This window comes from Anopheles gambiae, chromosome X (assembly GCF_943734735.2).
Source record: "Anopheles gambiae chromosome X, idAnoGambNW_F1_1, whole genome shotgun sequence".
Classification (NCBI taxonomy): Eukaryota; Metazoa; Arthropoda; class Insecta; order Diptera; family Culicidae; genus Anopheles; species Anopheles gambiae.
Window position 1 is genome coordinate 23,965,350 of NC_064600.1, and position 26,826 is coordinate 23,992,175.

A 26,826-nucleotide genomic window follows, 5' to 3' on the forward strand; every position below is an offset into this window, starting at 1 on the left:
GGTTCCTTGAGTATTTTTATACCCTCCCCCCCCCCCCCCCTTCCTTCTAACTGAAACCTTTCCCATTTCCCCTTCTCTTCGGTCCACAAACTGGATGTGTTCGATTAGGGCCAAGAATGAAAATTTTAGTTTTTGCATTAAAAGACACACACAATCCACTATCCCAGGCCAGGAATGTGAATACCATTTTTCGTGTGAAACAGCTGTCTGCTTTTGGCACACAATCGCAAAGCGGTAGCAGGGGCCCCGTATACAACAACAGGACGGTTCATCCCAGCCAAGAGCGCACACAATGACATCGATTTAACCATTCCTCGAATGAAACCTCAACCCACTGAACCCACCGTTGACCAAACGACCTTCCTAGGCTTTTTAAAGCGACGCGAGCTTGGTGTCATTTTTTCCTGCTAATTTCTCCGGCTACGAGCCCCCCGCTTGGCAAAGAGTAACTCATTTTGATTCCTCTCGCTACCCCTGGCCTTAGTTTTGAAGGAATCATTCGACACACTCGCACTCCACTACCCCATCCCATGGAAAAACGCTCCCACCATCGAGGTGTTGACCAAAATTTCGCTGTGTGCATGAGACACACACTCGCACTCCTCCAGCCCTCCACAACTGAACGCTCCCACCGTTGCTAAGTTGCGAGAATTTTTGCTCTGAGCGTGAGACACTGAAGCGCAAGAGATGACACTATGTGTAAAGACGATCATAATTCGATATGGTCAAAATGCGTCGATTATCGTTTCATTTATCTGGTAATGATGATTTCACTTCATCAAAATTTTAAACATTAACAACTATGCTGATAACAATAGTTGAAATGTAAATCAGAATAAATTAAATTCATTTGAAGTAAAATAAATTCCATTATACTTTATTTTGACCATATGATCAACACTTGTACATAGTGCCATTTACTTTGTGTTCTTCACTCTCGCGCTGTGTTGTGATCGTTCGAAACTCATTGCCAGAACGAATGCAAATTTCATTTGGGAAGGATCGGTGCCGGAAGATGCAGTGAAAATTATGAAATGTTAATAGAAAAGTGGTTAAGTAAATCGTGAAAGATGTCAACGCAGGCGTAAATGCAGTTTGTTTTGTTACTTGATCTACGGGTAAGTGTATGCATAAAAGAAGAGTCTTCCAAATGATGTTTGTGTTCTAACAATCGTACTGCTTTTAATGTTTGTTTATTCTTCTATTATTTTCTATCACACCTAGCAATTTTATTACCAAAGCACCTGATAACCGATCAAAGAAGGTGAATCGGGCTTACAGAGTCGCCGTTTAACTTCAAATATCTTCGTGATCGGTAAGTTTTAAATAGTCCTAGTTATGTTCACCATTCTAATGGTAGATATATCTTTCATTCCTCAGGTAAACGCATCAAGTGTTTTTCTTCCAACAGCACGCGCCATCGGTAGAGCAAGCAGCCAACGTTTCGTTCGTCTAGCACGCACCATCAAGAATTGAAATATTCCCGAATAGCTCTGTGAATAAAAACTGCACACTTACTGTCCGAATTTCCTGGAATTTTGTGATCGGTCTACGCTCGCGGGAATGGTGGGTCCGTTGAGGAGAAGGAAAGAAAGGGTGGGAGCGAGGATTAACCAAAAACGCGGCACTGAGAATGAGGGGAGGTGCGCTCAGCGCTCATGCTGGGACACTCACGATGCTTGAAATAAAATGTTAACAAGCATCGATTTCAAGCATGCATGTCGCGCGACATTTTGCCAAGCGGGCGGTGTATTGAAATTTTGTTTAGGGGCCTTTAAATTTTTGTCTGTGTATGATGTGTGTTTGTGGCTGTTGAAACGGGTTTTCTTTGTGGTTAAACGCAGCGTTCTTTTCTGTGTGCTGTGCATTGGATTTTAGCAGCAAGTGTCTCCGCGTTTTTTTTTTTTTTTGGTGAGCTCGTGCATCGACCATCCACACCAAGACACCAAATGGACGGGCCCTTCATTGACGGGGCCCCTTATAGACGGGGCCCCTTATCGACGGGGCCTCCTTACCGACGGGGGCCCTTACCGAAGGGGCCCCTTCATCGAAGAGTCCACATAATAGTTGGGGCCTCGTAAACCACCTTTGAGTTTTAGTTTCAGCATAGCTGTAACGGTTTTTTATCTTGTCTTCACGCAAAAAGATATATGTAAATAGTGATAAAACATCATTTTAATATTAACATGGCACAGTTTCTTTTTGGACATATAAATACCACCCCTTCCCGATTTCCCCTATTTGTCAGTTGACCACAAAAGTTGAGTAAGGCCCCGCGTGAAAATTTAAGGTTTTGCGTTAAAAGCAGGCACGCTCCACGATCTCAGGCTTGAGATGTGAATACCATTTTTCGCGTGAAAACAGCTGTCTGTTTTCGGCACACATCTGCAAAACAAGTATAGGGGCCCCTAGACAAGCGCAGGCACGTTTCATCCCAGCCAAATTGAAAAGCGCACACATCGATATCGATGGAATCGTTTCTCGAATGAAACCTCTACCCACTGGAGCTCCGTTGCTTGCTTGATGTTAGTCAATTTTTCTTGCTAATTTTACCGGCTACGAGCCGATGTATTGATATTGTGTTTCGGGGCCTTTAAACTTTTGTTTGGGTGTGTTGTATGCTTGTGTTGTGTAGCGGGTTTTCGGTGGTAGTTAAGCGCAGCGTTCTGTGCATTCCATTTTAGCAGCAAGTTGCTCTGCGTGGTTGTGGGTTTGGGTGTCTCGTGCACAGGCCACCCACACCAGCAAAAATTGACGGTTTCTCGCTTTGTCCAATACTTTGCGCCAACGATGATGAGGTATTGATTTGAGCTGTGCGCGCGTGTCGCAGCGCAGCTTTGATGCAAGTATTGGCAGATTTCTTAGAACATTTAATGTGCTGCTTTGAGTAGTATGGGCCCCGGTTTTCTGCAGTTCGGGGCCCTCGACAAAATACAGTGAGTAAAGCGATGGGAAAAATGAATTAATTAAAAATGTGTCTTTTTGAAATAGATGGTAAAAGTCCCATCCAGAGGGGGGGGGGGGGGGGGTAGAATCAGTACGAAGTCGAACATCACAATGACGGGGCCCCCTAGATCGACGGGGCCCCTGGCGGCCGCCCAGTCCGCCCACCGTTTAACGCGCCACTGAAGCTTAGTTGACATCGAACGTCGACAAGAGGAACCAAACCGCACCGTATATGTGCGGTCATTTTTCGCACACTTTCATAGTCGGCGCGATGAGCATCCGCACAGAGAATCAATACCGCACCGTATACGTGTGGTGATTTTTCGCACACTTTCATAGTCGGCGCGGTGAGCACCCGCATGGAAAATTAATACCGCACCATTGCACAATGGGCAGTTTAGAACAAATTGCGGGATAAAATTATTTTTGCAGAAATGGTTAGTTTTTATCGTTTGTAGTAAAGTATTATGATAGTAAATAACATTTTATTTGTAGTTCGCATCCATACCACCAGGTGGCGCTACATAAAATAGTGTTTTAAGGGATCTTTGTTTAGTTTTATTAAATTTGTGTGTTTTTTTTCTTGTATTATTTGTTGCTAATAGTATAAACCATTTTAAAATATACTGTAATGTTCCATAATGAAGATTAAATAAATAATAATAATAATAATATATAAACAAAACATAATAATTTTGAATAAGATAATTTTTTCTGCATTGTATAGGACAATTGTAGCTAATTCTCGTCACTTTTACTCAAAGGTAGTACAAATATTAAAAATTTACACACACAACTTAGGTGGATGCTATTACAAGCTCCTGACGTCTAGTTCACTTTTCTAAAGACATGAATAAAGGCATTTAAATAATTGGATAGAGCAGGTGCATTGAAATAAAGTACTTCCCATATTCGTAATGAAAAGCAGCACATATTGTTTGTCTTTGAATATTCATCCAATACCTTTCCAAGTGCTGTACTGCCTTCAGAAGGGGTAATAAAACTACAAATTTCTTCTTGGTTTTACAACTATCTGAAAAAATCAAAATTGTACGATAGCTACAAACTAAGTATTTACTTCATTTGTAAAGTTAAACCCTGTCTTTGTTTTAGTGCGTGTAGCTACTGATATTGAACTGGTTAACGAATCAGAGGAATACAGCTCATTATACAAAATGTCCTTCTGGATGCATTTTCTTTCTTGCAAAATATTCTTTGTAGCATCTCCCCTCTATCCTTATATTTAGTTTGTCATGAGTTTTGGGAGTTTCTTCTCCCAAAACGCCAATAGATGCTACTGCATTCATAACGTTTTCCTGTTATGCGTATAATTTAAGAATTATTTTCCTTATCTTCTTCTTCTTCTTTGGCTCAACAACCGTTGTCGGTCAAGGCCTGCCTTTACCTCTTGTGGGTTTGGCTTTCAGTGACTAATTATTGATTTCCCACCATAGCAGGATAGTCAATCCTACGTATGGCGGCACGGTCTATTTGGGGCTTGAACCCATGATGGGCATGTTGTTAAGTCGTACGAGTTGCGAGTATTTTCCTTATATCCTTATATATAATCTGCAGTAGGACCAAAAGGTATTTGGTTCTGATTTGCTTCATTATATTTAATGATAAAGTTAGGTTAGAATAGAAATTTACATATTAGATAAGTACATGAGCTGAAACTAAGATACACAGGTTCGTAATTGAAATGAAAGTTGATCAAAAGCACGTAGAATATATTTTTGTAGAATACACGAAATACGCTACACTAGGCACCTATGGAGCCGCCTAGTTACGCATGTGTCTGTTTTTAGAAAAAGTTGATGTGAAAAAACTTCAATAAAATTCGCGTTCGCAAACTTTCGCAGAATATTTCTTCACAGATTGATAGTATATATATTACACTATGATGTGACATATATGAGACAACGCCACTCTACGCCACTTTTATAATGGCATCAAGTCAAAAGTTAAAATGATGAAAATTTTCAGGAGGTTTCTTCAGTTATTATCGTATATTTTTGCATAAAATTAACTTAGCTCAAAATTGTTTCATGTGTTTATAAAGCTGACTAAATATCCTTTATAAAATGTCTAAACTTATCAAAATCGGTTCATATTTGAAAAAGTTACAAAGGTTCAAAGTTTTCCAAAAAAGTGAAAATTTTTCTGCGTTTTTTTTAACAAATCTCGACTTTGAGATGTGTTTTCTAGAGAACCAGAACAGATAAAGAGCTCATATTTGGTATTTTTCTTAGTTTAACCCTTAGTATTAAAACCTATTATTTGGAATTGCGCTATTACAAAGTTGATTTTTTTAATTTCATCCCGGCAAATGCCCATTGTGCATTGGCGTGCGGAGATGTATCGCACACTTTCATAGTCGGCGTGGTGAGCATCCGCACCGTTGGCGTGCGGGGATGTATCGCACACTTTCATAGTCGGCGCGGTGAGCACCCGCACGGAGAATTAATACCGCACCGTTGGCGTGCGGAGATGTATCGCACACTTTCATAGTCGGCGTGGTGATCATCCGCACGGAGAATCAATACCGCACCGTTGGCGTGCGGGGATGTATCGCACACTTTCATAGTCGGCGTGGTGAGCATCAGCACGGAGAACCAATACCGCACAGTTGGCGTGCGGGGATGTATCGCACACTTTCATAGTCGGCGTGGTGAGCATCCGCACGGAGAATCAATACCGCACAGTTGGCGTGCGGAAGAATCATTTCCTTTCGTCTAGCTGTGCGATACTCGTTCACCCAGAGTAAAGATCGGAATGAATCATGCAGTTCTGATTCAATTCGCCCATGTCTACTATCAACCACCATCAGAGGCCATCACGACACGCTGGATTCGCCAAAAACAGACGGAAGTGCTACTTGAGCCGAAGGTAGTCTTGCAAAATCCGTCAGTGAATTGGCGGCTACTCTGGCGCAATATTCATCGTTCCTGTCTATCGTCCCTTCAACGCAGCACGCTCTTCTTGCTGGTAAACGGAAAAATCAGCCATGGAGAGCTGCTGCATCGAATGAACCGCGTCCCATCTCCGTCATGTTCGTTTTGTCCTGCAATGGATACCCTGGAACACAAATTCGCTGGCTGCAGAAGAGTTGCTGATGCTTGGCACATTCTGCACCAGCGAATTAGCGTTGTAATTTCAGGGTGTCCGTCTTCGTCAACGTTATTGTTCGGTTTTTTACATTCGCCTGTACTAAATGGCATTAGTGCAGGTAAACGCAGCCATATCCTAAGTTTGTTTGCGAACTATGTCATCCACATCATTGGAAACAATGATGCTGTGATTGATATAGAAGTTCTGCGTTGTTCTTTGTAAATATTAATGTTAAATAGAACCTAAGCCCGTTTTTAATAAAATAGTCTATAAAAAAAACCTTATTAACATTAAATTATCTGAACTGCGAAACAAAGCGTGGTCAATAAACCTAAAATCAATGAATAAGGACAAACATAATAAAAACAAAACAATGGAAGTTTATTAAAATCATTAAAAATAATCAAAACGCAATACCAGCATTAAAATACAATGATCAAACGCTCATAACGTCAAACGAAAAATGCAAAGCACTGAGAGATGTTTTTGAATCTGCACACACAGTAACAGCAAATTTTACTAGCCCAACCGAACGTCAAGTGAAAAAACCGTTAAAAACTTTCGCAGTATCAATCAAGAACTTATACAAAATAACCTGTTTAAACCAAAAGATATTACACAAATTCTTAAAAGATTCAAACCGAAAAAATCATCGGGTATTGACAACATAAATAACTACACACTCAAAAAGTTACCTTTAAAAGCCATTATATATCTAAATACCATTCTCAATGGTTGCTTAAAACTTGGTTACTTTCCAAATGCATGGAAAATAGCTTAAGTCATCGCGATACCCAAACCAGGCAAAGATCACAGTTAACCAGAAAGCTACAGACCGATTAGCCTTCTTAGTTGCCTAGGTAAAATATTCGAAAAATTGTTAGAAAGCCGACTGGCACACCATACATTCAACAACAACATAATCCCGAAAAGTCAATTTGGTTTCCATCCCTCTTTTTCTACCACACACCAACTCCATAGATTGACAAACAATATCATACATAACAGCTGTAATAGAAAATCAACCGGCTTAGTTCTTCTTGATACTGAGAAAGCATTTGACTCCATCTGGCATCAAGGTTTACTTTCCAAACTCATCAAACTAAATTTTCCCAGCTACTTGATCAATATAGTAAATTCATTCATATCAAATCGCCAAAACAAAGTACATATTTTAAACAGTACCTCAAGCACATATACGCCAAAGGCAGGTTTTCCTCAAGGCAGCGTTCTGTCGCCTTTACTTTTTAATACATATACCTCAGACATATCTCACATGAAGAGCTGTGAGCAATTCTTTTATGCTGACGATGTTGCGTTTTCATCCTCAGCGAAAAATCCACAAACGATAATTACAAATCTAAATACTGCACTGAAAAAATATAGTATATACTGCACAAAATGGAAACTTTTATTAAATGGTAGCAAATCTGAAGCTATCTTCTTCACAAGGTATACCTGTGCTCGGAAGCTTCCAAGTATTAAACTAACACTTAACGACTGTGAAATTTCTTGGAAAAATCAGACTAAATACCTAGGACTAGGACTAGGACTAGGACAAACCATGTGTTAGGCCTATTATGACATACGCCTCACCCATTTGGTCAAATTGTGCCCACTCACACAAATTAAAATTACAAAGAGCCCAAAACAAATTTTTGAAAGCTATTCTTAGAGTGGAACAATACAGCTGCATTACATATCGAATGTAACATACCCACAATAGTGGAAATATTAGCCAGGTTGAAATTAAATAACAACGCAAAGTGCACAGCTAGCCCACTGCAAATACTAAGATAATTGAACTCTTAAAAATGTAATTTTAGGTTTACAATTACTAAAATTATTTTTAATTTTATGTTAAGGCCTGTACATAGTATCATAAGCAGTGAAAATGAATTTAAGTCTTGTATTCAGCCAAGGGGTTTTCAATTCCAATTGTATTTTTTCCCTTAACCAAATTGTTCCTTAATTTAGCAATTGTTAGAAATCTTCTAAGTCCTTCCGGCCAAGATTGCCATTAAGAATAGAATTCAATGAGAAGAGAACATAGTTTCGTACCCATTATCGCGTAAGATTTGAAACTGTTGTACTTACTAATGAAATTTAAAAATGGAAATAAAAGAACTAACTAACTGTTGGTTTCTTAATTCTTAGCTTGAACCATAAAAACTAGATACCTGTTATAAACCTAAATTTATGTGTTTTGATTGTTTATAAAAAACAGATCAATTTTTATTTTCTAAAAAAAAATATTTTAGATAAATCGAGTGATAAAACATCTCAAATAACTCAAGCAGTAATAAAACATGCTTTTTGCGAGATGTTAAACATGGTTTTTAATATTATTTAGTTTTTAACTGTTATATTAACTGGGATGGAGCAATGGATATGGCTATCCGACTGATTTTTTTTTATATGAAGTTTTCAACTGCATATCACTCTGCTCGACTTTTTAACCACGTTGCTTTGGTGGCAAACACCATTCCACTCCACTGCCAAACCAATCGGTTAGCGAAAATTCTGATTGAGAAAACGCAAGTGGATAACATTCGAATTTTGCTAACCGATCGACTAAAAAATCTAATCCGTTATCGACTTTAGTTCCCGATCAGGACCTATATCTACCTATTTTTAAATTAATATGCTTTATACTTACTCTGGTCTGATACAGGAACCACTGCACGAAACCAGCAACACAATTCAATAGGCCGCTTTTTGAGTCTAGGAATGAAAAAAATAATTTTAAGTTTAAAAGCTCTCAACATATAGTTTTAACTGTTTATTATTTTTCTAAAAATAATCAACTTTTTTTCACTCACCTGTTTTATTTAAACCACAGTTTTTATTTATTTTTTCACTTTTTTATTGACAGTATGCACAATTCCAATTCACACTTTTATTTGTTATGATGAGGAGATTGAAATTACTACTCTGGACCGATTTTGATTTCAGAATGAAAATCTTGTCATTATCACGTTATCGAGGAAATAAAAATCAACAATACTTTAATGATACGAATGTACAGTTAGTCTGGTTGTAGCGTTCGGATTGTGTTGTGAGTCTTTTTTAAGTCGTGTGTGAAAAGTGTTAATATTATAAGTGGTGCTTTGCGTTTTATTAACCCACGCCAAAATATTACTCACTTCTAGTGGTTGTTCACGCTACAGAAAATTTCCGTCGAAAAAGGCCCTACGGCGCCAGCCCAGCCCTTTTTATAGCGAATTGCGCCGCCTACGCTTTTCAACTTTCCGACTCGCGCGTGTAACCACTACTCGTTATCATGAGTCGTCCCGTCACCCCAATGTTTACGTTCTGTAATGTTTATCAGAATCAGAATATATGTTTAATGATATTTTTCTATTAAGTTCATGTGTACATTTGTTTTGCGAGATTTAGCGTAACGCTCGCTTTTCACCGCTGTAGAGCATTTTGTCAAGAGGCAGTTTGTTTTGGTTTTAGAAAGCATGGTGTTAGGCCTAGGGCCTTTTGTTACGCTATCTTAACTTAAACTAACTTATCTACTTAACACTATAAGATTAGGAACAAGACAAAAGAAATTCAAAAATATGAAGGAAAGAAGGAAAAAAAAAATATATATATATAAAGTGAAAAATTCAAAAGAGTGCCCTTAGAAGGGGTGAACCTGATGTTGCGCATTTTGCTTTAAGGCGTTCTGTTATCACATATCCAATTTCATCTATTGGATATGTACTGGTTTTTTCATATAGCTCCTCTAACCTGGTCCAGTAGGGAGCATTTGCAATTAATCGCAAAAATCGGTTCAACCCTATTTGAACCCTGCGGATGTTGGTTGGGCGCTATTTTTCCAAACCGAGATACTATAGGTAGCCATGGGAAGAACTATTTGTTTATAGATCGCGATCTTGTTCCTGTAGCAAAGGCGAGAGGCGCGATTAACTAAGGGATACAATTTTTTGGATTGACATTTGTCTCACATTTGGATTTTTGGATAGAACTTGTGCGGTATGCTGTAGTTTTGTGCTGAAAAATAAAATATAATGTCTTACAAAATGAATATCAAAATTCTCGAATCTCAAAATTCATGAATTTCAATCTTGAGATTCATGTATCTTGAGATTTTGGTTCTTGAGGATCATGAATCTTGAGATTCGACTCGTGATTTGAATGAATTTTAATCAAAGATTCATGTGAATGAATCTAGTCAAAAGATTCATGAAACACAACACTAGTTAACACATTTTTACTTATAATAGTTTTTTTTCATTGAAATGAGCATTAAACAATTGTAAATGAGACGTTGTTGCAAAACGTTCTTTTCCATTACTTATCCGGCGCTCTAGTACCAATTGAACAAGCCATCGAACATTAAAAATGTATGGGATTTGACATGTTGGATTTGATAACCAGCAAGGGATTTGATATGTTCTATTTGCTGGTTATCAAATCCAACATGTCAAATCCAATACATTGTTAATGTTCCATCGGTGCCAGAGCGCCACCTTACAAGGATTCGTCCAAATTAACATGTTTTTCCCCAAAATTGAATAAAACCTGATTTGGTACATCCCTGCCTGTCACTGAAACTAAATAAATTTTATTATTCATACATTAAATTTATTTTTTATATTACATTTCTTCCAACGCATTCTGCAAAATGAGTACAACTTAATTTTTTTTAAAACCATTTATCTAGTTAAAACAAGCTAAATTGATTGCAAAAAGTATAGCAGATGTTACTAATTGCACCATCACACTGAATGCTACACCATTTTTTGTTTCGCTTACTGCAATTGGTATAAACGACACGCGACGAAGAGCGATAAATATTCTCTCAACCGACATTATCACGCGACATTTTACAAATTTTGTATGAAAAAAACTGGCTTACCACTTTCTACAAACGTGCTCCATAGCAGCACTAATGGCCGTGCCTGTGCTCCATAACATGCGATGTTATCGCACGTGCTGTCAAACGCTTTTTAGATTAATATTTCGATTATTTGGATGATTTAACGATGATTATTTTTGTTTAACGATAATGGAAAATTAATTTGAGGTAGTTACTACAAAATACCACACAATTAGCTTGACAGATAAAATCGGATGTCCAACCTTCTTTTTTTATTTCGTCGTAGGACGAAATCACACGTTCGACTTTAGCTATAAAATCCCATATAAAATTTTGACAGGCCTTCCGATAAAATCGCATCCAATGGAGCTCAGACACGGGCTTAAGTTTAGCTGCGCACTCTCAGTTCCGCTATCTGATCTGAAATGTTACCTGAATGTGGATTGGACACGCCCACGATTTTTTTTCGATGTTTGTTGACATCGTGAGTTTTGAACTCGCAGTGAGCGTTAATGTGTACCTCCCTGTACACTTTTCCTTCCACTTTCCTTCCATGTGTACACTTTTCCTTCGCATTTACACACTGCCTCTTTTGGGAATAGCTTGCTATTAAACGATGCGTAGTATTGAAACACTAAAAATGATCACGATTTCTTATCAGGAACAAAAATGAAATTGATCGTTATGGGAGAATTTACTTCTACTTCTACGAGGATTTTCTAAATTGGTTGGGAATTTAGTTTTGCACGTTACGTGAAAATTATACTGTATATTTCCACTTGTTGTGACAGTACAACGGTCCGACAAAATGTAAACAAACAAGATACCGTATAGGTTACGATACCGTCCGCGAGAGGGAATCCCGTAGCTAAAGAGACAGGGAATGAAGGGAAATGATCTTTCTTCGGGATTAAGACGAGAGGAGAGAGAGAGAGAGAGAGAGAGAGAGAGAGAGAGAGTCTTCGGGAGAAAGTAAAAAGCTATAAAAGGGATGGCCGCGGAGAACATAAGTCTCTTTCGAAACAGTACGGATTTTTTTGTAACATCACGAGCAATATACAAGTCACGACATTATAAGAAACCGCGCATTGTTTAAATTAAAACATTCGAACGAGCACTATTCCAGTTGCGGGAAGCAACACCACTGTTTATACTAATAATGCATCAAATCGATACTTACAAAGGCTTTTGACCCATTAGACGTAAGACTCCGTCAATCAAGATGGCGGGTAATATATGATACAACAGCACTCGTATCAAATTATGAATCCGAAGATGTGTAATGCCACCGCCAGGAGCCCAGATACATTTGTCTAGTGGAATCTCGTCCGATAAAGTTCGACCCATCTCTACGATCTGTGACATGGTTGAATTTCTCAGGTTTGAAATACAGCAGTTGTAGATAGGTAGTTGTTGATTTGGATCACTAGAAAATAAAATTATTTTAGAAATATATAAGTGTTTATACATGAATATATACAGGGCGTTCGGGATCATTTTGACAGTTACATTTTTGTTTATAACTCGTGATCGAGTTGGTATAGGAAAACAAGCAATACGTCATTCGACAGCTAAAAGTGTACGGAACAAGCAAAAACATGTCGTGATAAAAAAAATGCCAAAAAATAATACATTATGGAAGCGGATCACATACACCATGATGATCCGCACCGGACGCGACAACCGCGACATTATGCAGTGCGTGCAGTGTTCGCTGAACACGATGAAGGCGATCCGGAGTGAGCTGGGAGAAAACCTCTGATGAGAAAAACTTCTGCCAGGACCAGAAGGTTAACACCCAGAACAACCAGTGGCTGGCTTACTGCCCGGCGGACGTGCCACGGGTGCCGCAAACCAAGTTCCCCCAGACGGTGATGGTGTTCTTTTTCGAGCAGGGGCTGAGGCTGAACGCGGACGGGTACATTTCAATGCTGGACATCGTCGTGAAGCCTTGGATCACGAGAGAGGCCAACGGCAGATCGTACGTGTTCCAGCAGGATTCCGCTCCGTGCCATACAGCCTCCAAAACGATAAACTAGTTGGCGGCCAATTTCAACGATTTCACCGCGCCGAATGTGTGGCCTCCTAGCTCCCCGGATCTTAATCCAATGGATTATTTCGTGTGGGGCGCAGTGGAACTGGACACCAACAGAACCTCCAGTAACACCAAGGCGGAGCTGATGGCGAAAATCAGGTCCGTTTTCGCGGCCCTACCCCGCGAAACTGTAGTGTATATATAGTCGACCGTGATAGATATATAGTAGATACGTAGGACTGACTATCCCGATTTATATATATATAGGGCAAGGTGGATTTAAAAATATCAGGTGGTGGACTCTAGTGCATTTTGACAATTCGTCACTTGACGTAAGATTTTTTTTCTAGTAAATATTCTTTAAAAATATATTTTGGACTTTGCGACTTCTTATTTAACATTAGAACATGGATTAAAGAGTGTTATTTTGTTTTATTCCGTGAATTTATTCTATAATTCATTGTGTTTTCGACATTTTTGGAGATACAAATTAAGAAAACCTTTATTTTTTCAATTTTCACATTAATTCCTCATTATCTACGAGCCGCATGGACAATTTACGTGAGGTAAGAACTCTTACTCACATGATTTTAAATTTCGTGCATAAACAAATCATAAATTTTTTTGTTAATAAATCTCATTTTTTCGATAAAATCAATAAACACACAAAAATGCACGTAATAACAAAGAAATCTGTTCTATTTGCTAAGCTATGTGTGTGGAAACCAATGGTTAACGGTTCAAAAATGACGTAAAGTCCCTCAACTATGGCGACCCCCCAAAGGCCTTAATCCACCACCTGATATTTTTAATCCACCTTGATACAGGGTGTGCGGGCTAAATTTGACACCTGGCCTTTGGGCTTATATCTCAGGGTTGAGTTGACATATCGAAGTGATTGATATCCCAACTGACATTTTCGAGCACGAATAACCGGAAATTCGAGCAAATTCCCTTAAACTGAACCCAAGTGACATTTGCTCGAAATTGTTTTTCCATATCAACTCGATTAGCACTCGATACGCCTGAAATTGTGGATTTGTGTGTGATCAAGTGTGTTGAAAGCGCTAAGATTTGGTGAGTTCGTAAATTAGACTTTTTTTTTTTTCACCAGTACGCTTGTAAACGTCAAAGTGAGAGGACGTGTTTTGACCAATTTGCAAGCCATCATGAGCAAGTTTCAGCGGTACGGAAGTAACACCTTCCGTATCGATTATTCGGAAGCTCCTATTAGACCAACGCTAGACGAAACGGCAGATTTTCTGTTTACCGTTCTTAAAACTGGCGCGGATGTCTCGATGGTGCAACGGAACACTGCACAAAGTGCAGTATATGTTACCATGCCAACACTCGAACGTGCATTGGCCATAGTGAACGAGCACAACGGGAAACACTTCGTCACGCACGAGGGGAAGCAGCACAAGATCGCAATCGAGATGGTGGATGATGCGACAGAGGTGAAAGTGCGCGATCTGCCACCAGGGATTCCCGACGCAGATGTTGTTGCTGAACTGGGCGGTTTTGGTGAGGTACTCACGATTGTTCCCGGCGTTTGGGGCGCAGAAACGCGGCTAGCTGGGATCCCGTCGGGTGTGCGCATTGTCCGCATTAAACTGGCTAAGCCCATACCATCTTTCATCACTGTGTGCGGAGAGGTGACAGGGGTGATCTACCGAGGACAACAACAAACGTGTCGTCACTGCAATGAAGCCGTACACCACGGTCTCAGCTGCATCCAAAACCGCGTGTGTCACTTTCGGAACAACGAAAAATCATACGCTGGAGCCGTACGGCAGACTCCCACACCAACAGAAGTTACAACTTCACCATCAGTGGCAGGCACTAACACTAAAGGACGCGGACGTAGAGGAAAGGTAAGAATCACTACGCTTACTAATACAACACCGCCCTCGTCAAGTGCTGCTCAAAACACAGCACCGCAACGTCCAGCAGGCGCATCAAAAATAGCTAACCGACTGGTCATCCCGGTCGTGCCGGTTTCTAACGTTCGGCCGTCAAGCCCGAAACCGAACAAAAAAGCCAGGGAAGAGCAACCCCAAGGAAAAGCGAATTTTAATTATTCTACTTCAAGCACTACGGTGGTTGCTATGCATGCTGCAGTTACGTCAGCCACAGCCTCTGCCGCCGCTCCTGCCGCTGTTCCTGCCGACGCTCCTGCCGCCGCTCCTGCCGCTGCTCCTGCTGTCGCTCCTGCTGCCGCTCCTGCCGCTGTTCCTGCCGCCGCTCTTGCCGCCGCTCCTGCCGCTGCTCCTGCTGTTGCTCCTGCCGCTGCTCCTGCCGCTGCACCTGCTGCTTCTGCTGCCGCTGCACCTGCTGCTTCTGCTGCCGCTGCCGCTACTGATGCCACTGTTCTAGCCGCCACGGCAAACGAACACATGAGAGTGGACTGCACGGCGGTAATGTTCAAAGCACCGCTCATAATTCCTTCCTCCTCCTTTCCCATCTGCTCCTTAGATGAACAGTTTGCGGTAAAACGCAAACAATTTCCGGAGACGGATAACGAGAGTGACGCCTCAAGTTCATCAACACTTAGCTTTACGAGCGTGACCAAGCGCAAGCCTGGTCGGCCTCCCAAGCGGCTCACCACTACACAACCATGATTTTAATTTTGTCGCAATGGATACAAACAAAACAAATCGTGGTGTTAATGGTAGCTATAATTTAGCAACTATTAACATTAATGCAATATCTAATGCGACAAAATTAGAAGCCCTCAGGACATTTATCCGGACGATGGACTTGGACATCATATTTCTTCAGGAAGTGTGTTGTGCAGATCTCTCGATTCCTGGATACAATGTAATTAGCAATGTTAACGTGGTGGAGAGAGGTACGGCGATTGCTTTACGTGACCACCTAAAATTCTCTCATGTTGAACGCAGCTTGGATTCACGTCTAATTTGTCTTCGGCTTGAGAGTAATGCCACCCTATGCAATGTTTACGCTCCATCAGGGAGTCAGCGGAGAGCGGAGAGGGAGGATTTTTTCGAACAAACGTTACCATTCTATCTGCGGAATGCATGTGATCATGTTATTCTCGCGGGCGACTTCAACTGTGTGTTGGAATCAAAGGATGTGACGGGCGCGAGAAATTTCAGCCTTTCTTTGCGAAACGCGGTAAATAACATGGGTTTGTGTGACAGCTGGGAGGCTCTCCGAGGAAACGAGGTGGAGTATTCTTATGTCACCAGTGGTTCTGGATCACGTAAGGATCGGTGTTATGTTTCTTCCTCACTGAAAACACAGTTAAGAGCGACCGGTATGCATGTCCTTTCCTTTTCCGATCACAAGGCTCTCACCGTTCGTCTCTGCCTACCAATCGCGCCGAGTCGTATGCGCAGCAACGGCTATTGGCAACTGAGACCACACGTGCTATCCGAACAAAATCTGGGGGAGTTCAGATGCAAGTGGAACTATTGGACCAGACAGCGAAGAAATTACGGCTCGTGGATGCAGTGGTGGGTTGAGCTCGCGAAGCCTAAAATAAAATCGTTTTTCCGGTGGAAAACAAATGAACGCTATCAAAGTTTCCGCTTGCATCATGAACTCCTTTACAGAGAGTTGAAGTCCGCATACGAGAGATATCTTTCTGACCCATGTGAGTTAGTAAATATCAATCGTGTGAAAGGAAAAATTCTAATGCTCCAGAGGCGTTTTTCTGAGGACTTCGCCCGCATAAACGAAACACGTCTATGTGGCGAAAGTATTTCAACTTTCCAGTTAAAGGAGCAGAGGAAAAGGCGAACGGTGATCGACAAGCTTACATTAGATGACGGTTCGCACTTAACTGAGCCTCATGAAATAAATGTTCATATTGAGGGCTTCTTTAGAAATCTTTACACGACACACGATACACCCAACACAATTACAGACAACACATTCACAAGCACACGCATTATTCCCGAGGACTGTGAAACCAACAATCGTTGCATGGACGAGATCACTTCTTGTGAGCTTTTCGATGCAATTAAAAAATCAGCTTCGCGGAAGTCCCCCGGCCCGGATGGAATACCAAGAGAGTTTTATCTCCGCGCCTTCAGCACCATTCAGCGTGAGCTTCTGCTCGTGCTCAATGAGGCTCTCTTAGGAGAGATTCCTCCAAGTTTCGTTGACGGGGTCATAGTGCTGGTTAAGAAAAGGGGAGGTGGGACTACCATGTCTGCATTTCGACCTATATCAGAATCGATGGCATCATCGGTAGGTGGGAGATAGTCTCGACAGCGCAAAAGTGTTGTAATAAACCATGCAACATTTTTCAGGCTGTTCCTTCCGTTGGGGAGGGGGTGGTAGATTTGCAGAGGAAACGAAAGTGTGGTAAGCTTGTCTCCTTCGATCTTTCACATGCTTTTGATCGCGTCAATAGAGACTTTCTCTTCAACAACATGCTCTCTTGGGGTTTCAATTCGGGGCTAGTGGGGCTTTTGAGAACAATTGGTGAACGGTCCACCTCCCGTATCCTTATCAATGGAATCCTCTCTCCTTCCTTCCCGATCCTTCGTTCCGTCCGTCAGGGAGATCCCCTTTCCATGCACCTTTTTATCCTCTACCTTCAACCCCTCATCACAAGATTAGAAGGTATTTGTTGCGATCAGGATGACCTGGTCAATGCATATGCCGACGACATCTCTGTGGTGACAACCTCTCCTGACAAAATCGAGCGTGTGCGAGAACTATTTGAGGCATTTGGAAGTGTCTCTGGTGTTCGTCTAAACGTGGACAAAACCAACGCACTCGACGTAGGAATCGTTAGTGCTTCCACAATAGTATCTGTCCCATGGCTACACACTGTTCAACGGCTTCGACTGCTCGGAATTCTATTTTCGAATAACATCCGAGATGACATGGGACAGAATTGGGACGTCGTAATCCAGCACTTTAGATCTCTAGTGTGGCTGCATCGCATGAGAGATTTAAATCTTGTGCAGAAGGTATACCTTCTCAACACTTTCCTGCTACCGAAGCTGTGGTACGTGGCGTCAGTTTGTGGCGCCAGAGCATTGGACATTGCGAAAGTCACTAGTGTTATTGGTTCCTTTCTGTGGCATGGCACTGGAGGAATCCGGATCCCACTTCATCAGCTGGCACTACCACGGAAGCGAGGTGGTCTGAATCTGCACATACCAGCAATTACAGTTAATGTTCTCTTGACGAACAGGTATGTTGCAGAACGAGAGTGCCTAGCAATCGGTGAGCCACACATCATCAGGGTCGGTAATCCACCGGATCTCTCAAGCCTTCCGACTACATATCCTTGCCTGAGAAACGTGATCAAACAACTTGCGTACGTGCCACCAGAGTACGGTCAAAGGCCATCGTCTCGGCTGTTGCGGCGTATGCTTACGAGCAGATTACCAGACGCTAAGATAGTGCGTGAGACACGACAACACAGCTGGAGAAGGATCTGGAGAAACGTCAATTGTCCAGCCTTATCATCGCTTCAACGTTCGACACTTTTCCTACTGGTTAACGGAAAAATTCCAACATGCGATCTCCTTTTCCGAATGGGGCGAATTGTTACCAACTCATGTCTGTTTTGTCCATTCGTGGAAACCCTGGAGCATTAATTTTCATGTTGCAGAAGAGTTTCTGCGGCTTGGGAGCTATTGCAACAGAAAATTACTGCGTTAGCTCCAGGTTGTGCTCGTTCTTTTAACTGTTTGCAATTCCCAGTACTAGCCGGAGTTAGTACTGAACAGAGAATAGGTGTTTTGCGTTTGTTTGCAAACTATATCATCCACATCGTTGGTAACAACGATGGTATGATTGATCTAGGTGTACTCAATTGTTGTCTAACGTTATAAAATATGTTATGTTTTTTTTCCCTGCGTCATTCTGTTTTTGTACATAAATTAGTTCATAAGCATTAGACTTTACTCGCAAATATATTCTCCATAGAAGAATTTACCACGTGCACCTCACTTTTCGATCGCTGCTTCCACGACGATGTATATTGTTCTTTCTTTTGGCCTGGAGACAGCATTGCCTGCAACACTAACGCATGACTCTTCAAGAACGTTAGAAGTTCATAGTATTCTGGAACGTCAGTACTGCGATGGTGAGCCTCCCAATGCATTTGAGTAGCCGAATCAAGCCGAGAATGTAGCATGTGCGCCAGAAGCACACTCCAACCCTCTGTTGCCACACCAAGCTGCTTCGTTATGTTGACGCTTCTCTCGAAACTATCTAGAATGTGAATGAGCGACTCGTACGTATCCTTCTTCATTACCGATATCAAAAACAAAGCATCAATATGTCGCTTCACCGCTAGCTTTTTGTTTTCATAACGAGCCTTAAGAAGCTCCCATGCCACTATGTAATTAGCCGAAGTAATCTCAATGTCCGCAATTAGCTTATTTGCGTCCTTTGTCAATGCTCCCTTTAAATACCGCAATTTGTCCACGTCTGACAGGCTTGCATTAGCATCAATCAGGCTACTAAAAGAATCGCGAAAAGGCAGCCAAGCTTCGAGAGAGCCATCAAACGTTGGCAGCCGTAATTCGGGAAGCTTTACACGAGATTGCGAAACATTTGTAGTGATCGACATACCACGTTCAATCCGTAGCAATAAGTTGAAGTGACGTTTTTCGAATCGTGCATATTCCTCCTCACCGTCCTCAAAATTCTCCATATCGGCCGTTTCCAAGACGGTTTGATGCCATTTTTCATACTCCGACGCCAGTGAGGTAAGCCGATTTGCACATCCCTTCAGAAACGTCGTGTCACCCAACGATGTACCACTCAATGCTTCTTCGATTCGCTGTAATTTGTTAAGAAAATGCTTGCGTATACATTGGTTCTTATCAATAGGCCGATGCACTTCCTTTGCTTCATCCAAACCCGCAGGGATTTCCGTTGACGGTCCAGCTTCTTCCATGTCAATGGGTGCAATTTTCCATTCCTCGGATTCCGCTGGCGTTTTGTGCACATCACTTCTCCTGACCGACATTTTGTTGAGCTATTTGCGCCGACAATACTTTTACGATGCTGCTCTTCAAAATGGCTGCGAAGCGATCTCACCAACACTTCCAAACAGGTACAGCCTGACGACACGTACACGCACACCAATGTATCTTTTCCTAAAAATTGTCCGCGTCTAATACAGCATACCCGATAGTAAGCTGAATTTGCACAATATCACACTCAATTGTATGATATTCAACAAAGTATCCTCTAACAGGAACTGTCTTCAAATTATCACCATAGATAATAACAACAAGATAAAACTCCACACGAACAAGGCGCATACAACGAAAGGAACACCTATGAACAACGCATACGATAATGCTCGACTGTTCACAAAGGCGTATGAATGTTCACGAAAGATCACCATAGATCACGATTTTCAAACGATATCCGGATTTGAAGGACCAAAATGTTAATTGAAATAAGCGAAATGATTCCAACTCTAATGCGGCACTGTTCTGTGGGTTTTTTACGATGTTTTTATTTGCGATCAACTTTCTGCATGTGCTCTGTTCTCGATCTCCTAGCGAACACACCCTCACACAACGCTTCGGCTTGTGGTTTGACAGTTCAAAAACGCGGTAATCTGTCAGCGCGCAGGTTGCGTCACTCGGTGGCTGTCAGCGGCCATGATGCCAAGCATTCTTAACATATATATATGTTAAAAAAAAAAGTACTAATCGAGCAGATATGGAAAAACAATTTCGAGCAAATGTCACTTGGGATGTCATTCGATTTCTCAAATTTGTTCGAATAAGTGTAAACAATGTCTAGCTCCGTAAATATGTGGAACCCGTTCGAATTGAACAAGCGCGTAACGTGTGTTATGATGGTTCGTGCCCGCCATACGAATGCCGAAATTCGGAAGGCGGCGATGTGTTCGCTGAACACCGTAAAAACAATACGGTGGCCAATGGGCGGCCGTACGTTTGGCAGCAGGATTCTGCACCATGCCATACGGCCGTAAAAACACGCCAATGGCTCACTGCCAATTTCGACCGATACACCAGCACCGACGTTTGGCCACCCAGCTCCCCTGACCTTAATCCTATGGATTACTTTGTGTGGGGCACAGTTGAGCGGGATACCAACAGGGCAGTGGCGGATTTAGGGTATCGGGGGCCCTAAGCGGTAAAATAAGTTTAGGCCCCCTGTTGGGACAACTCACCGTAATGGTTTACTGGCGAGGGGGGGGAGAGGGGTTATGATCCTTCGACTACCCATAAACTTTATTTATCTATTTATTTATCAATAATTTAATGTATTTATTCAGGTGTTCAACACCTAATCCCTAACTTATTTCCCCAACATCTGCCTTAATCCGGTGTCGCCAAAATTGGAAATTAATAAAATATTCTCTTTAAGAGTGTTGGTCGTTAAATTCAAATCAAAGTGATAAGACCATGTATGGAATTGCCTTGTTATAGCTAGTAACGGCTCATTGTATCCATATAAGGTATGCCTGCTCTCACCAACAAGCAAGTTATGAGAGCGAAGAGGTCCCGAAGGCACGTATATGTTGCTCTTCTCGAAGAAACAACATCTATTTCGTTTTTTACACGAATATTTTTGCAACAAATACACATTGGTTAACCTTAAAACGGTGTTCGAGCGTCTATAGGCCAAGCAGAAGGCAACGCGAGCGATAACTTGACATGACTGTAAGTCCTCTGAATTGGTGCATATGCAAACAAATTGGTATTGCCTCTATTGTTTTGAGCATCGTAGTGCAATTCGGGAACCAAAGTACTGAGCAGTACATCACCCAGCAGCACACACAAGACAAGTAAACAACGACATAAGACTTAAGACATAAGTACACTATCGGAATTGTCGAATGATAAAACCTAGCATCTTGTATACCTTGTTAACAGTGTTAATGGAAATTTAAACTAGAGTACAGTGTAACACCTAGATCACAAACTTCCTGATGACGATCTAACACGCTGCCTAATAACGAATAATTATACTTGATCGTTTTTCAAGTCTATGAAACGATATAATAGCAAAAAAATATCTAGATCATTTTTAGACATCAGACGCTTCTCTCGAAACTATCTAGAATGTGAATGAGCGACTCGTACGTATCCTTCTTCATTACCGGTATCAAAAACAAAGCATCAATATGTCGCTTCACCGCTAGCTTTTTGTTTTCATAACGAGCCTTAAGAAGCTCCCATGCCACTATGTAATTAGCCGAAGTAATCTCAATGTCCGCAATTAGCTTATTTGCGTCCTTTGTCAATGCTCCCTTTAAATACCGCAATTTGTCCACGTCTGACAGGCTTGCATTAGCATCAATCAGGCTACTAAAAGAATCGCGAAAAGGCAGCCAAGCTTCGAGAGAGCCATCAAACGTTGGCAGCCGTAATTCGGGAAGCTTTACACGAGATTGCGAAACATTTGTAGTGATCGACATACCACGTTCAATCCGTAGCAATAAGTTGAAGTGACGTTTTTCGAATCGTGCATATTCCTCCTCACCGTCCTCAAAATTCTCCATATCGGCCGTTTCCAAGACGGTTTGATGCCATTTTTCATACTCCGACGCCAGTGAGGTAAGCCGATTTGCACATCCCTTCAGAAACGTCGTGTCACCCAACGATGTACCACTCAATGCTTCTTCGATTCGCTGTAATTTGTTAAGAAAATGCTTGCGTATACATTGGTTCTTATCAATAGGCCGATGCACTTCCTTTGCTTCATCCAAACCCGCAGGGATTTCCGTTGACGGTCCAGCTTCTTCCATGTCAATGGGTGCAATTTTCCATTCCTCGGATTCCGCTGGCGTTTTGTGCACATCACTTCTCCTGACCGACATTTTGTTGAGCTATTTGCGCCGACAATACTTTTACGATGCTGCTCTTCAAAATGGCTGCGAAGCGATCTCACCAACACTTCCAAACAGGTACAGCCTGACGACACGTACACGCACACCAATGTATCTTTTCCTAAAAATTGTCCGCGTCTAATACAGCATACCCGATAGTAAGCTGAATTTGCACAATATCACACTCAATTGTATGATATTCAACAAAGTATCCTCTAACAGGAACTGTCTTCAAATTATCACCATAGATAATAACAACAAGATAAAACTCCACACGAACAAGGCGCATACAACGAAAGGAACACCTATGAACAACGCATACGATAATGCTCGACTGTTCACAAAGGCGTATGAATGTTCACGAAAGATCACCATAGATCACGATTTTCAAACGATATCCGGATTTGAAGGACCAAAATGTTAATTGAAATAAGCGAAATGATTCCAACTCTAATGCGGCACTGTTCTGTGGGTTTTTTACGATGTTTTTATTTGCGATCAACTTTCTGCATGTGCTCTGTTCTCGATCTCCTAGCGAACACACCCTCACACAACGCTTCGGCTTGTGGTTTGACAGTTCAAAAACGCGGTAATCTGTCAGCGCGCAGGTTGCGTCACTCGGTGGCTGTCAGCGGCCATGATGCCAAGCATTCTTAACATATATATATGTTAAAAAAAAAAGTACTAATCGAGCAGATATGGAAAAACAATTTCGAGCAAATGTCACTTGGGATGTCATTCGATTTCTCAAATTTGTTCGAATAAGTGTAAACAATGTCTAGCTCCGTAAATATGTGGAACCCGTTCGAATTGAACAAGCGCGTAACGTGTGTTATGATGGTTCGTGCCCGCCATACGAATGCCGAAATTCGGAAGGCGGCGATGTGTTCGCTGAACACCGTAAAAACAATACGGTGGCCAATGGGCGGCCGTACGTTTGGCAGCAGGATTCTGCACCATGCCATACGGCCGTAAAAACACGCCAATGGCTCACTGCCAATTTCGACCGATACACCAGCACCGACGTTTGGCCACCCAGCTCCCCTGACCTTAATCCTATGGATTACTTTGTGTGGGGCACAGTTGAGCGGGATACCAACAGGGCAGTGGCGGATTTAGGGTATCGGGGGCCCTAAGCGGTAAAATAAGTTTAGGCCCCCTGTTGGGACAACTCACCGTAATGGTTTACTGGCGAGGGGGGGGGAGAGGGGTTATGATCCTTCGACTACCCATAAACTTTATTTATCTATTTATTTATCAATAATTTAATGTATTTATTCAGGTGTTCAACACCTAATCCCTAACTTATTTCCCCAACATCTGCCTTAATCCGGTGTCGCCAAAATTGGAAATTAATAAAATATTCTCTTTAAATGTGTTGGTCGTTAAATTCAAATCAAAGTGATAAGACCATGTATGGAATTGCCTTGTTATAGCTAGTAACGGCTCATTGTATCCATATAAGGTATGCCTGCTCTCACCAACAAGCAAGTTATGAGAGCGAAGAGGTCCCGAAGGCACGTATATGTTGCTCTTCTCGAAGAAACAACATCTATTTCGTTTTTTACACGAATATTTTTGCAACAAATACACATTGGTTAACCTTAAAACGGTGTTCGAGCGTCTATAGGCCAAGCAGAAGGCAACACGAGCGATAACTTGACATGACTGTAAGTCCTCTGAATTGGTGCATATGCAAACAAATTGGTATTGCCTCTATTGTTTTGAGCATCGTAGTGCAATTCGGGAACCAAAGTACTGAGCAGTACATCACCCAGCAGCACACACAAGACAAGTAAACAACGACATAAGACTTAAGACATAAGTACACTATCGGAATTGTCGAATGATAAAACCTAGCATCTTGTATACCTTGTTAACAGTGTTAATGGAAATTTAAACTAGAGTACAGTGTAACACCTAGATCACAAACTTCCTGATGACGATCTAACACGCTGCCTAATAACGAATAATTATACTTGATCGTTTTTCAAGTCTATGAAACGATATAATAACAAAAAAATATCTAGATCATTTTTAGACATCAAGTACAGTATCGGACATTAAGATAGGACCCTTTTTTTTCAATGCACCGTGCACTTGTTTTGCCACGTTACTTGTGTTTGTGTGTGTGTGTGTGTGTGTGTGTGTGTGTGTGTGTGTGTGTGTGTGTGTGTGTGTGTGTGTGTGTGTGTGTGTGTGTGTGTGTGTGTGTGTGTGTGTGTGTGTGTGTGTGTGTGTGTGTGTGTGTGTGTGTGTGTGTGTGTGTGTGTGTGTGTGTGTGTTTGTGTGTGTGTGTGTAGAAAGATAGTGTGCTTTTTAATGTGTATTTGCAAGTGCGCGGGTTTGTGTCTGAAAAACATAGCTTGCCATGATGTCATATTGCGTTGAAATTATTCTTATTATGTGTGTTATCATGTGAAACATTGTGCGTTTACACTTGGATAAAAACTAAAGTTTGCATCGACAGCAGCGCTTGTTCCTCGGACGATAACGCAGGTGTGCTGTTTCATGAATGTGAATGCGACACCGGTGCGAAATGGACACGCGCACAATAGCAATGAATTCGGCATTCCCTCACAGGTGTTTCTCCAGTGCACGCCATTGAAAGGCCTTCGTGCATCTCTGCGTTGCACGTTGTGTGCGAATGGTAAACTTTGTGCGTGCATTGAGCTGGCGCGCAGTTATTCTTTTCAATGGGCGTTTTGTTTCATGAGCGCGACAGTATTCTTTTCTCGATTTTGAAGGGAAGACGCTTACTCGCGTACTCGTTGATAGTTTTTATCCATGCGATGTTTTCACTGCTCCAAAAAGATGTAATTCATCGCGTATAGAAGTAGAACGCAGGCAGAGCACGGGATCAGCCGTGTCCAAGTTTTTAACCAGCGCGTTCTTGACGGTCCAAGCAAGCAATGTTAGTAACAATGGGTCGAGGTAAACGTTGTACCGATTATCAGCGCCATATGTAAAAGCGAATGGCTGCTGCTGGCATTAAGCGCAAAAGGATCGAGTTCGTAATGGAACGATCGCGCACTTTTGTGGCAAACGCGCTTCGGACAACCGAAACGTGCTTAAACAACTGAAACGCGCTTGGACAACCGAAACGCGCAAGTCAACCGGACGTCCTCAGAAGACCACGGCGAAAGAAGACCGTAACATTGTTAATATTTCAAAAACGCACTGATCGCGAGGGCGGTGGTCCTGCTTATCACACCAAAAACCTAACCCAAAACACAAAAAAACTACTTACAAATCTATCCGAAACGACCTACTTGTGAAACAAACACACACATCAATACACATTCAAACATACATCCACACACACACACACACATGCACACACACACACACACACACACACACACACACACACACACACACACACACACACACACACACACACACACACACACACACACACACACACACACACACACAAACACAAACACATACAAACCACACATAAACTTGGCCCAACGGGTGCACGGTGCGTTAAAAAACCAATGCCTTATCTTTCTGTCCGATACTGTACCAAACACCAAGTATGACTCTCTTCATCCATAAGGCCCCTATTGGGCACAGAAGTTCTCGATGTGACTGCTGTACACACTGTTGTATGTGCTGGAATTACCATCCACGGGCCCCCTAAATTGACGGGGCACCCCGCGGTCGCTCAGTCCGCGTACCGTTAAATCCGCCACTGCAACAGGGCGTCCTGCAATACCAAAGCGGAGCTGGTGGCCAGAATAAAGGCCGTGTTTGCGGCCATCCCCAGAGACATGGTTGTCCGGGCTTACGCGCGGTTCCGGAAGCGGGTGCAGGCGGCCATCGACGTGGAGGGGGGTACTTCGAATAAAAAATGCGGCAAATATGGTAAGCTAAACTTTGTAGAAATAATATTTAACATAAATTTGATAAAAATTCCTTTCCTATTCCCTCAGAAACTGTCAAATTGATCTCGAACACCCTGTATATATACTATAAACTATACTATATATATTACTATTATTACTATTATTATTATTATTATTTATTCCGAAAGTTATCCAGCTGGCATAAGCTTACATAACATACTTATTTCTATAG

General features: G+C 41.8%; 3 protein-coding genes and 1 long non-coding RNA gene across 6 annotated transcripts in view; 2 read left to right on the top strand and 2 right to left on the bottom strand.

The window, feature by feature from the left end:
- LOC1278389 (putative fatty acyl-CoA reductase CG5065) overlaps positions 1-26,826 on the bottom strand; it is a 118,314-nt gene that overhangs the window by 69,766 nt on the left and 21,722 nt on the right. The window contains exon 4 of the mRNA XM_317977.6: positions 12,072-12,317. Within this exon, the coding sequence (XP_317977.6) occupies positions 12,072-12,317 (246 nt within the window). The remainder of the gene's footprint in view (positions 1-12,071; positions 12,318-26,826) is intronic.
- Positions 1-26,826, bottom strand: part of LOC1278390 (chorion transcription factor Cf2) — a 127,627-nt gene that overhangs the window by 65,918 nt on the left and 34,883 nt on the right. The window contains exons 1-2 of one of the 3 annotated variants that reach the window (XM_061647258.1): positions 10,017-12,061; positions 8,717-9,950 (exon numbers count right to left, since the gene is read on the bottom strand). The exons of 1 other annotated variant lie outside the window; for it this stretch is intronic. The gene's annotated coding sequence lies outside the window, so the exon portion shown is untranslated. Of the gene's footprint in view, positions 1-8,716; positions 9,951-10,016; positions 12,062-26,826 lie in introns of those variants that run through there. One more of the 3 variants, XM_061647249.1, reaches the window with a different exon arrangement.
- LOC133391679 (uncharacterized) lies at positions 427-1,526 on the top strand. The gene is made up of 3 exons (XR_009765150.1): positions 427-1,118; positions 1,225-1,315; positions 1,381-1,526. It is a non-coding gene; the product is annotated as an uncharacterized LOC133391679 (long non-coding RNA).
- Positions 14,047-15,806, top strand: LOC133391668 (mucin-1-like). The gene has a single exon (XM_061647292.1). It carries the CDS (start codon positions 14,096-14,098, stop codon positions 15,545-15,547), a length of 1,452 nt encoding a protein of 483 aa, XP_061503276.1. The 5' UTR covers positions 14,047-14,095; the 3' UTR covers positions 15,548-15,806.

Bases quoted from the DNA above. Each gene is read 5' to 3' on its own strand.
- LOC133391668 (XM_061647292.1), top strand. From the start codon at position 14,096: ATGAGCAAGTTTCAGCGGTACGGAAGTAACACCTTCCGTATCGATTAT.